We start from the raw sequence: 12,812 nt of genomic DNA on the forward strand, positions 1-12,812 counted from the left end.
ATAAAAGCAGCATGGACTTGATTTGTATCACGCTTTCAAGGCCCTCAAATCGCTTTTGCATTTCGCCGCATGGATCGCCGACGGTCACAGTGCGCTGGGATCGAACCAACAACCTCAGGGCTGCGAGACGATCGTTCAATACCGCTGAGCCACGCCATCCTGTTGTTATCAGTAAAGGACTGTTGAATCTACAGGTTTAAAAAGTTTACATTTTTAGGATATATAATATATACAGTATGTTGTTCTTGCACAGTATTTTATTTTTTTTTCACAGAATTATTCTGATAACCACAGCTGCCAGTTTTTGTTTTTTTCTGTAAAAAAAATAAAAAATTCAAGTCTACTGATAAATTAATAATTAGGTCTACAGTATATCAATTTTAAATAAACATAATACATTTAGTTTCTCCCCCTTTATTTTGACATGATTTTACTATATATCTAAATATTCTTATCTGTAATATGATGCATGTTGCTTTTGGTAACAAAATGTGCCAAAAAGTTGAACCGAGTGACAAAAAGTGTTATTCTAACACTGACTCTTTTTTTATTTTATTTATTTTTTTACAGTTTTTATTTGTGAATTCGCCCCCCAAAAAATGTAATCTTGGTTCAGAGTTTTACAACATATTAATTAATGTAAATTACACAATACTCCATTGTTTTTGTACTTAGTTTTTTGGTCACGATTTTTACACAAATCCACTGTTTCTACAGACATTTTTTACAGTGTTGTTAGCTTTGTTGTTCCAAAAACTAATTGGGAAAAAAAAAAAAACTTTATTAATCTCTTGAATTTATATCTTGGGGATTTATATGGCAATATTGCTTCTTCCGGATAAATGTTAACACAGAATTTGCAGTTTTAACTCCAAACATCAAATTTGGCAGAGTTGTGAATAATACACTCTAAAAACAGTTGGGTCAAAAGTAACCCAATTATGGATTAAAAATAGACCGATGCACTTTGTGGGTCAAGTTAACCCAACTTTTTGGGCTGTTTTATACAAAATGACCCAATTTTTGGACCCAAGTCAAAGATCTGAGCAATATTTACGAGTTGTTTGACGTTTGTTACGTACGTGCCATTTTTGACCCATAGTTGGGGTATTTTTGACCCAACTGTTTTTAGAGTGTACTCTTAACTGTGTTTTGCCAAATTTAAAAGCTATTTCTATTTGTTTCACACCTTTTAATGTCATTTATGGTTCGACATATGAGTAGTCAATCAAACAGGATTCCCCACATTGTGGCCAAATCTCGAATGGGAAAATTCTGGCGTACAAACAGAGGGTTAAGAAACATTATTATTATTCTGCGGCTGGGTTTGTCCGCGTGTGTTGTACTTACTTGAAAAGTAGTTTTTTTAAGACACGACAACATTTTCTTCTTCTTCATCTCACATTGTACCGTGTAGATTAGTGACAAGCGGCGGCGGCGGCGAGAGAAGCTGTCGGAGCGTTGGCGCGCGTTCCACGAGACGAGCGGCGGCGAGCGTCTTTCAATGCGGAAATAACAGTAATTGCGCTTGTTTTCACCATCCGAGCACGTCAATTGGCTTGTGTAATTCAGCGGCAAAAGAAAGTCAGAAAAGGATGAAAGAAGAGATGGCAAGTGGAACACCGGAATGTGTTTTTAATTGCAGATTAGCTACGCCGAGGTACACAACTTTAAGTCAATAATCGCAGCAACTCAGAGTAGGAGTTCTTTTCTTTTCTTTTTTTACTTTCTCAATATTTTAGCAACATTTGTAGTCGCTGAGCTGCGGACAATCTTGAGCTGCAGGTAGAAAATGCAAGTCATATTTTGGCGATATGCTTGATTCTCTTGTTTAAAATGGGCGGCGTGAGGTGGAGGTGTTGACACTATTAACATTTTTAATTCTTTATTTCATATATTAACCATGTTGAAATGTTTTATAGATGTGTAGAGTAGGTGAAATAGTGTTGAACTCAGTATAATTTGACCTTAACCTAAGCTGGTACCTTGTTTTGTATAAAATTCCTTCTCAGTGTTTTGCGGCACACACATTCTGTTCGTGAGAACAGAATTTGCCACACATACCCTGAGAGCACCATCACTCACGGCCACTCTAAATCCAGTTCAATTTGTTTGTGAGATATTGTTTTGGGAAAAAAGTACGAAAAGTACCCTGAGAGTATATTTTGTCTAAAAAGATGAACACAGCTGCGGACTGTGTACGAAAATAATATTATGTAACATATTGTGTGAGAACCAATCTGTTTTACTTATTCATAATGGGAAGAGAAAAGGCGTTTTACTTTCAAAACTCGATTCTATAAAAAGCCCTCTTTCCCAAGGGAGGGGGCACGCACTCTTGGATTGACACACTCTTTACGTGATATTCAATTGGTGTGACCGGAGATCTCCGTAACAAATCATCCTTCGAAGGAGCTTTTGTCACAAAGAAGTCTCATCTCCAATTTTTGGAACACGCAAATGATGACAAATTATATCATCATTTAACAGAGGTTGAATAAAAGAAAATTTGGGGGTGGGGGGGGGTGTTCTCCATTCAGTGAGTGAATCCAGCCACAACTCACTTCACAACAAGTTTATGCAAATGAACAATTGTTCACAAATGACACTTCAAACTTTTTAATGCAAGCCACAGTTGTCCGTTTAGCCCAACGCTAGCAAACGTTGCCATTTCCATAGACATGCTAACGAATAGCATCAGTGTCGCTGTATTCTCACCCTTCAAGCATGCTTATGTAACTCAACTTCTCTACATTTACTGTATATTTCGCTGTAATAAAGTGCTTTATAGAACAGATGACATAAGTTATTCTTAAAAATTAGGGGTATAAGGCAATTAAAAAAATTTTTATTGTAATTAATCACATGACTTCAATAGTTAACTCATGATTAATTGCAAAATTTACATTTTATATTGTACAACACAACAATAAAAATGTACAGTAAAATATTTGTTCTAAGTTTTCATACTCTTGTTAACAAAAGTAAGGGGGGGATGTTAAACTAATAGAAATAGGCTATGGCTGCGTATTTTAGCCTTTGATACAGTACATTTCACAATAATTCATAAAATTGAGTTCAAATGAAAAAGATGTACTGAAAAAAAAAAGTGTGATATTTATTTGTGTTGATGTCATTTTTTCTGCCTCTAGATGGCATAATTGCATGTGTAAGACATTGATGACAGCCCGGTGCATTTTTTTTTTTACATATTAAGAGCTATCTCATCTTTAACATGAAGTAACTTGTGACATTATGCACATTTTAAAAATTGTAAAATACAACTTGACCCCAGTCTCCACAAATATATGCTTTATTAATCAATTTATTCCTGCTAAATTTGGACTTGGACGTGTCTGCCGCGTTGCGACTGGATTTCCCCCAGTACAGACTTTCCAAGTAAGGGGCGGTCATTAATCGCCCGTTAAAAAAATTTGTGGCGTTAAAGAAAACTTTAAATTTACTCAAAATGAATGCACTAAATTTGACACCCCTAATAAAAATACAATCATAAACCAGTTTTAATAGGTTTAGGCTATATGAGCTGCTATATGGCAACTGTGTGATTTATACAAGCAAAAAAAAAAAAAAAAACGGGACACCGGGACGGGACCTGCGGCAAAAACAATTGAGTTTGGCGAAATCCGCTAGGACGCGGGACCCAAGGCTAAAAACACGGGACTGTCCCGGACACACGGGACATCTGGTCACCCTCATCATGGCGATATTTGGCTTTCCAACCATCAAAACGACACCGATGACGCCATTCCTATTACATAAGAGACGCAGAGCGTGAAATTGCGATTCAGCCGCCGTTATTTTGAGGCAAACTAGTTGCATAATGTAGCTTTAAATGACAAAACACCCGCAAAGCCGCCTTTGACGTATTGCTCCGGCATTCACGCCTCATCTGCGCAAACGGCGGGATATTATCCCGAGAAGTGCTTTGCCTAATCACGGCTCCCCGAGATAAAAAAAAAAAAAAGCGATGGCACTCGTGACAAAAGCGGCGAAGGCGTCAAATGATGCGGAAATGAAGAACACGAAAGCATCCGCGTGCCATTAGTCGCGACGAATGCGAGCGTGAGGTCATCCGCTTTCCTTTTGCAAATCAGGCCGCCGCGAGGATGGATGGCGGCAAGCGGCGGGGCCTGTTCGCCGTATTCAAAAGTCATTCATCCTCGGCTGCGCCTCTTTAAATAGTCCGCCCAGGGACGAGGCGTCCGCCGTTTGATTTATTCCATATTGTATTTTGGGGATCTAATTAAAACAAACCTCCCCCGCGGTGTTTGGATACATCCGGAAAGTGCGCACACCCGCCCCGGAGAGAGTAAATAAAGGGAAATCTTGAAGCAAAGAGGGACGGGGGGGGGGGGCTCGTACCTGTGGCATAAGGTATGCAATAAATAATGTGCCATCTGTTTGGATCGGAGCACTCGTGGCTCCTCGGCACAGAATTCACCAGAGACTTAATTAAAGTTGGAATATCAGCAAGCGGGAGACTGAAACCCCTCCAATGGAATGACAGCTATAACATATCAGAGCATCTGTTTGATTGAGATTAATTCTCGTTGAAAGTGAAACAACAGAGCTGCATTTTTTTTTTTTAAAGTCATTTCTGCTCCTTTTTTTCATGCCGTTTCCAAGCACTTGTATCAAATCTGTTTTCTTTACAATCTGCTCATCTTGTCACATGGCAGGCGGTTTTATGTATCAGTCTTGACAATATACAGGAAAAAAAATGATGACGCTGGCACGTTCACTAAAACAACAACCTAAATGAAGAACTAATTGGATTCTTGATGCATTCAGGCTTTTCATGAGACGACGCTTTTAAGTTAACCTTACTCGCAGCCATTTTCACTGAAGCAACCCCCTTTGCTCCTGGCTGTCTTACTGGATTTTGACTGATTTTGCAAGTCTTGCAGGATATTGGGTTCTATCGCTATAAAAACATGGAACCTACCAAAAGGAAAGATTAGAGTTTCTTCTTTCATCAGGAAAAAATATATATTTCTATCTGTTTCCGTTTTGCAGCAATTAGCATTAGAATAAAGCTAAGTTTCATCATTATTCACAAATCTGTTGAAAACGGTGGGGAAAAGAGCTTGTTGCAACATGGCCCTGGTTGATCTCTGCTGCCACCTGCTGGCTGTGTATGTAATAACTACCATTGCTTCAAGCATTCTCTTTAGTTCAGAGTCTGCATCAAAGCCTTCTGTATGCTCTAGCAGTCTAGCGTTTAAAAAAACAACAACGTATAAATATGTCTTTGGGAGCATGGTAATATTTAAAATAGACCGTATTTATACGTTTTTGTGAGCAAATTAGTTAATGATGGACGATGGATTAAAGGCATTTACATTGATTTCAATGGAGAAAGATGATTTGTAATAGTTGTTAATTAAGTGAAATTAAACTAAATATAAATAAATACAAAGAGGTAAAAGCAGTAGTGCGTCCTAAATAGTTTGAATAGTTGTAGAGTGGCAGGCATGCCAGCGAGATAGCGAACCTCGGGGATTACTGTGGCCAGACAACTGATTACATCGTCGCCACAAGAGAGGAAATGTTTAATCCCGCCATATTTAGTATTCACGGCACAAGAGTTCACCTTGAGGGGTCATCCAGAGAGAGCGAGAGAGAAGGTCCGGAATCCCAAAGATCTATCAGGGGCCCCGTTTCCAGACAGCGGCCGGAAAGAAGGATGGATTTTTAATCGCGACTTCACTTGGGAGGAATTCATTAAACGTTTCCACTGTGTGCTTTTGTCTGCTTTCAAATGAGGGGTCATGGTTCAAATTAGGCTTTGAAGACTGGGTTAGGATTCCAAGTTGGCTTCAAATTAGGGTTTCAAGTCAATTTTAAGGTTGCAAGTGACTGACTGATTATCGGCATGGCCTTTTCTAAAAAATTAATCAAATTAAAAAATCTGATGTCGATATGAGATCAATTTAAAACTCTTGACTGAGTATTTCAAGTATAACTCAAATTGCTTGGACATTGTATGCGGTGTCCCCCAGGGGTCAGTGTTGGGGCCCAATTGTTAATTCTGTACAGGTACATTCATGATTCATGTAATGTGTCAAGTTTATTAGTAAATTAAGCTTCTAAAGCAATGTTAGTGTTAAACCAGGGTTAGGATTTCAGGTTAGGGATTGGAGCTCGGTTTACAAACAATCATTAGGCTTTCAAATTTGTGTTGGGCTTTCGAATGAGGAGCTTTGCCTGCTAAAACGTGATCAATTCTGATGTCACATCTTTACCAGTCAAAAGTTTGCAAACTCTTCCTTTTGCCGAGTTTGTCAATGCTATTTACAATAGCTTAGCTTAGCTTAGCGCTGACTGAGAGCCCCGCTACGAAATCCTCGTGTTGGAATAGTGCAAGCGTACTAATTCAATTATATGCCTCAGCGCTCCAATACACCTACAGAAGTGCGCTATTGTCTGCGGGAAACAAAGAAAAATAGCAGGAAATCGTGTTTGAATGAAGTTCAGCGCAGTGTTGGGCGGGATAGAAAAAAGAAAAGGATTTGGCTGGAGAGGAAGGGAAGACGGACGCCTTCCCTCTCGCAGTCGTTTGCCAAGCTATTTACTTGCATTAAGCAGAGAGATCCGATTATCGGCGCATCTTCAAAGACATTCCAAATGACTGTAATGGGGATATTACGGTGCCGGGCCAAATAGGGCAAACAACACCGAAAGAACAATGGCAAGTTTTTAAAAAGGAAAATACATTATTGGACTGTGTTTATTTAGCTAACAGGCTAACATTATTACTATTATGATATTGGTAAACCAGGCTTGGAACTGCCAATGACGGCTATAGGCGTCAAAAATTGATTTGAACTATTTCTATTAGTTGAACTTTTTTTTTTTTCCACTTTTGTCAACTAGAGTATGAAAACCTAGAATTTTTTTATCGTACATTTAGAATAGATATAACATTTGTGATTAATCGTGAGTTAACTACTGAAGTCATGCGATTAATTATGATTACAAATTTTAATCGCCTGATGCCCCTAATTTTAAAATGTTTTTTCTTTTGTTTTTTTTTTAAATCGCATCAGGCGATTACATTTTTTCAATTTTAATTAATCGCTTGACTTCGATAGTTAACTCACGATTAATCACAAATGTTGTATCTGTTCTAAATGTACAATAATAAAAACAATTCTAGGCTTTCATACTCTTGTCAACAAAAGTGGAAAAAATGTTAAAACTAATAGAAATAGTTCAAATGTATTTTTGACGTCTATAGCCGTCAATGGCAGGGAATGAGTTAACCCTGACTCGAAAGACATTCTTGAAACCAAGAAGCCTTAATCCATGCTTGAAACTCAATTTAAACTAACCTATTTATTTCACCTTGGCTTTAAATACTAATCTGACACCCATTTTAAAGTTGCTCAGGGATCAGGTAGCGACCAATCACGGCTCACCTGCTTGCTGAATCGCGGTCGTTTTCAGAAAAATGTGTTTTTAAAGGTATTAATTGGATATTTATAATAATGAAAATATCTAATTGTAGACAAAATCTTAACTGAGACGTGTGCAACTGTGGGCTCAGTTAAGAATTTTGCTGCTTATTTCATACTCCAAAAACGAAATATTGATCAGAATGCCGCACTTAAGACTAGTTGGGGCTCATTCGTAGAACTATTTTGGGTTGACTTTCCTTTTGAAAACCTAAACCCGGCTTTAGGTCCTTGGCTTGAAACCTTTACAGTGTCTTGAAATCTAGTATCAGATTGCGATTTGAGGGTTTTTGATGTCTAATTCAAAGCTAACAAAACTAGCTAGCCGGCTAACATTGTGACCAGCTCTAATGAAGTGAGTCTTGGACTCGAGACCGGTCGCAGGACCACTTTTTAAGTGTCTTGGTCTTGTCTCGGAATCAAAGGCATCTTGGTCATAGCTCAGTCTTGGGCAGGAAGGTCTCGGGACCAGTTGCGACCAGGCCAGTACTACTGTGATCAAAAGTTAAAAAAAAAAAAAGTGCTTTGAGTTGATAGTTGTTTCACGGTACCATTTAAAAAAACAACAACAGCAGAATCTATTTTCGTTGTTTTATTTGTGATTTTTTCTTCTTCTCGATATACAGTCTTGGTCTTGTCTCTGTCACAACCTCCAAAAGTTGTATTGTCTTGGTCTCGATACTCTTCCGTCTCAATGTCTTTATCTCAGTTGGTGTGGTTGGTTTTCATCTCTCCCAGCAATTCAACGTGCTGCTGCACAGTAGTTGGGCTTGGGAATGACTGGTCGAGACATTGAGCTGGGTCACAACAACAACAAGAGAGCATATGTTGATGAGTGACCCATGAAGGTATTATGGAGCTGTATCGATCAGGATCGTTAATGACCCGCACAACAAGTGGAGGCACGCAGCACTTCAATATGCTGCTCGAAAGCATTGATCTTGTTCAACACTGCCATCTGCTGGCCAAAATTGAACATGCACATGAGCGATGCTCTTCCGCGAGCATCTATTTGGAGACGTCCATTTGGTGAAATACTCATTTGACGCGTCTCATTTTGAATGATGTATTGTATCTAGAGATGTACTGGAATGTATAGTTTCCCTAATTAATCCATACTTTTATTTTAATTTCACTAGTTTAAACGACACATTTGAAACCGACTGCAAAACCCTTTTTTTTTTCTTCAAAACCAATCCCTGGCATGACATTAACCTTGGTTTATAAGTCTGATTTGAATCCCTAACCCTGGTTTGGAACATTAACACCCTAACTAGCCAGGTTTCCATCCAATTGTTTAAATTTTTTGAGCAAATGTACTGAAAATGCGCAAAAGGGACATGCGACTTTTATGCCTGTTTCCACCTGTTCTTCTTTTGCGAACATTGAGGGGACTCCGCCGCTGTAGGTGGCGCTATACACCATAGAGATGAGTTCCACCAGTAATTTTAAAGAAGAAGAAGACCAGGAAGCGATTCACGTGTGATGATGTCGTATGAATTTGCTTTTGTAATTCTTGATAAACCGTAGCAGGTATTACTTTTGCTTCTTTCCATCTAAAATAGCATTAATATTTGTTTTTTTTATTTAAAAAAATCTGTTTCGTCTTCACCCCAAACATACGTTACTTTATAGTTCGACATTGCTTTGAGACTACAAACGTACGTGCGGCATAATATCAAGTCAGCACGTGCGACGTGTATCCGGTTTTAGCCTAAATTTGCTTTTTCCTTCTTTCGATACGCTTCAAAATCCACCCTCTCTAAGCATCAAATTTTGGGGGGAAAATTTGGGGCCCTTTTTCAGATTTCTAGCATTTCCATTCAGTTTTCTTTGTGCATTTCTTGAAAATTTTAATAAAAATGGGTGGATGGAAACGCAAATATTGTATTTTATAATCCAGCATCTTTCCAACATGACCAAAATGTCTCATCTTGTGGCTGTTTGCCTAATTAATCCAGGATTTTATCTCGGCCATTGACGACTAAAAGAGCCACATTGAATAATCACAACTTTTAATTGGAGTGTGCTCCCTGATTGATCTACCTTAGTTAGCGTTATAAGAAAATGAGATTTTCTTATCTATAATTCTTCAGATCAAATCTACACAGTCACCATAGCACCATTGACGGTTCCAGCTGCTTCCGCGGGGCGTTCGGCGCTATTAAAAGTGCAAATACCAGCAAGCCCCTTGACAACTTTCCCGCAAACCTCCGGAGAAACATTTGCTGTGAGATATTACTGTAAACGTAGAGACTTAATTACAAAGCGTATTCTGGGATTTACAATTTTGGTAACTGGCCCAGTTCCTCCGCTTTGCCGATATGATGAAGCTGTGCTCACAATCCAATCAATGCTCTGCAATTGAACCAGGCACCGTGCACGGAAACGGCCGCACGGTGGACTACCTCCTCCCTTCCACACCGAAGAACATCTGGAAGATGTCGCAGCAGTCCTTCTCCCGCAAGAACTGGTAGAGCAGGCCCAGGTCCATGTGGTTCCCTCGACTCCCCCGGGGGTCGAACGCCGCCTCCTCAAAGCCGGAGAACTTGCGCAGGGAGTCGACGTTTTGGACGCTCGGAGCGTCGTGCAGGCAAACGTCTTCTCGGTGTCGAATCGTGATCCGCTTCCACGTCAGGGCCTTCACTCTGCACAATGCCGACAACGTTTAGCGCCTCAGGTTGAGACACTGGCTTCAGAGGGGATACATTATGGAGCATTGGTTTAACACGCATGTTGGAGACCCCCCTTCTTACCCTAACCCTGTCTTTTAGCTCTTAATTGAAACCAGGGCCTGACCGATTAATAATTTTCCCAGTCAAACATTATCACTGAAGTTTCCGACGCTGTGAAAATACCCTGAATGCACCATTTTGCTTGCGTAGCATTAGCAACTAGCAAGTGCGTAGCGTATGTTATTGTGGTTATTCTGTTGTCCCAAAGCGTCCTTTAAGCGGTTTAATGACACCGCAGTTGGAGTTAACTGTAAAACTAAACACTTAACATTAAGAATTGCATCAACAGTATATTTAAATACAAAACATGCTTCTTTTTTAAAACACCGCTAGCCTAGCGCTACTGCTAAAAGCAAAGGGAGCATTCAAATGCTAACAGGAAGTTAGCATCGACTTGGGAGTGTTTTTCCTTCAAATAACGAATATCCACAACCAAATCTTGTGGGAACACATACCGACAAGTGAGATAACACTACACAAAGGCACAATTTCTAAACAATGTGTGGAAAAACAAGTTATTTTAATAGAATAGTGAATTTTATGCATTACAGTACATATATTTTTAAATAATTAGCAGATTAATCTGTAATCTGTATTTTTTTCTGCCAAAAATCGGTATTGGCATCGGCCTCAAAAAATGCATATCAGTCGGGCCCTAATTGAAACCCTGACCTTTGGCTTTGCACTCATTTGAAACCCTAACCACAAAACCCTCACCCATCTTCGAAACCCTAACTAAGGCTTGAAACCTGAAACGCTAAATCACGATTGAAACCCTAACCCAGTCTTAAAATCCTAATTTGAAACCCAAACTTGATTTCCAAACCATCCTTGGCTTGAAACACTAGTTTAAAAGTTAAAACCCTAACCCAGATGTGGAATCTTACATTGAAACTCTAATGTGAAATCCTAAACCTTGTGGAAACCCGAATTCTGTCTATAAACATAATTTGAAACGTTGATTTTAAACTCTAACGGAGACTTTGAACCATGATTTAAAACTCTAACCTTGCCTTGAAACGCTAATCTGGTTTAAATCCTGGACCAGGCATGAAACCCTACTCCTTGTTTGCAACATCGTGAAACTCTAATTTCTCACAAATCCTTACACGCAACAATAAATTCAAAACCCGCATATTTCAAAATGTGAACAAAAGTTACCTGGACCAGAACTCCTCGCACGCCTCCTGTGCACCTTCCACGCAAACAATCCCAGGCTTGCCGGGCATGCTGAAACCGGACAGTCCCAGCTCCTTGGCCCACTCCAAGATGTTCTTCCTCTTGGTGCTGTTGTAGATGTGGTGGCTGTAGATCCACAGGCGACTGAACGCTTCCCGCCGCAGCGACGAAACCGCGTCCCTCTGCGGAGGAGGAGGAGGCGCCGAAGAGCTTTTGTCAACAAAGGCACGCAAGTTGTCCCTCAGCCATTCCAGGGCTGATAGCACGCACACTTCTCCCATGCAGGTGTCCGCCAGGTGCGCGTTGAGTCCAGCGTGGAGTTCCGTCTGCTGGGCACGGCTCACCCCACAACACCTGATGCAAAATATATAAATAAATAATTACAACAAATTTAATTATTATATCATCTTTTTTTTTTTTTTACATTTAAAAAAATATATATATATATATTTTTTTATGTGTATAATTCCCAAATAGTACTTCACGTATAAAGTATAAATAATGAGTCTTACAATTAAAAATAATAATAATACATTGATAATGTATGCTGCTATTTCTGTATTTGATTGACAATTAATGAACTCTTATCTTACCGAACCGTTAACTCTGGGACCACACTCGGGTATTCGGGTGGATACGTGCATGACAGAATAAAAGCCACCTGAAAATATTAAAGAACATGAATGAAATCCAACATAATGAATCATTTTATTCTCAGTGACAGAATGGAGCACTTTCTTACCCCCTCTGCTTCTCCTGTGTCATCCTCCAGCCTCTGCTTGATGACGAACTGGGGTCTGGAAGACGGAGGTGGTGCCGGTGCCGGTGGTGGGCTCTCGGTGGAAGCCGACGGCGAGTCCTCGGCGCCGGCGTAGTCCCTGAGCTCGGCCAGGGCCAGCTGGTCCACGATCTCTAGTTCTTCGTCAGTGGGGAACATGCTTGTCAGCAGCTCGAGTTCTGCAAGCTGCGCCTCTGCCCACTCCCGCAACGACATGCTAAAATGTGTATTCTGGATGTATTTAAAAGTCGGTGATTGCTTTGTTTTCTCAACATTTGATGTCGGTTTATTAAACTTTTCTGTGACACGTCCACGTTTAACGCAAGCGCGTGCTTCTATTCCACCCGGAACATTTTGGGCAGCGCACCAACATAGCACATTAGCCTTAATAGCTAGTGATTACCTTGTGCGCGCCCCCGGAACATTTTAGGCGACGCACCATAAGAGACGCAGGGCAATCATTTTAATTTTTAACATATCCCTTAGATCGCTTTATGGGAGTTTACCCGTGACGAGAAATAAGTAACACGTTTGCGTTCAACACATACAGAGAGGCGTGAGTGGGCTCTCTGGTCTTGTTTAGTTTAGCATGCTAGCCAGGCACCGGAAGTACACAAACAGTGGACACATGAAAACGAAAAC

At 40.0% G+C, this 12,812-nt stretch overlaps 1 protein-coding gene across 1 annotated transcript; it reads right to left on the minus strand.

Annotated features, from left to right (window-relative positions):
• Nucleotides 1–8,055: 8,055 nt before the first annotated feature.
• rwdd2b (RWD domain containing 2B) lies at nt 8,056–12,771 on the minus strand. Its single transcript, XM_077565727.1, has 4 exons — nt 12,135–12,771; nt 11,986–12,053; nt 11,375–11,746; nt 8,056–10,126 (listed from the first exon to the last, which is right to left on the minus strand). The coding sequence occupies exons 1-4, from the start codon at nt 12,384–12,386 to the stop codon at nt 9,883–9,885; spliced, it is 936 nt and encodes a 311-aa protein (XP_077421853.1). The 5' UTR covers nt 12,387–12,771; the 3' UTR covers nt 8,056–9,882.
• Nucleotides 12,772–12,812: the final 41 nt, after the last annotated feature.

The sequence above is a fragment of the Vanacampus margaritifer genome, chromosome 5 (assembly GCF_051991255.1).
Source record: "Vanacampus margaritifer isolate UIUO_Vmar chromosome 5, RoL_Vmar_1.0, whole genome shotgun sequence".
Lineage (NCBI taxonomy): Eukaryota > Metazoa > Chordata > Actinopteri > Syngnathiformes > Syngnathidae > Vanacampus > Vanacampus margaritifer.

Bases quoted from the DNA above. Each gene is read 5' to 3' on its own strand.
- rwdd2b (XM_077565727.1), bottom strand. From the start codon at position 12,386: ATGTCGTTGCGGGAGTGGGCAGAGGCGCAGCTTGCAGAACTCGAGCTG. The intron at 12,054-12,134 runs GTAAGAAAGTGC...TAATATTTTCAG, and splicing joins ACACAGGAGAAGCAGAGGGG to GTGGCTTTTATTCTGTCATG. The intron at 11,747-11,985 runs GTAAGATAAGAG...ATTTTGCATCAG, and splicing joins GTCCCAGAGTTAACGGTTCG to GTGTTGTGGGGTGAGCCGTG.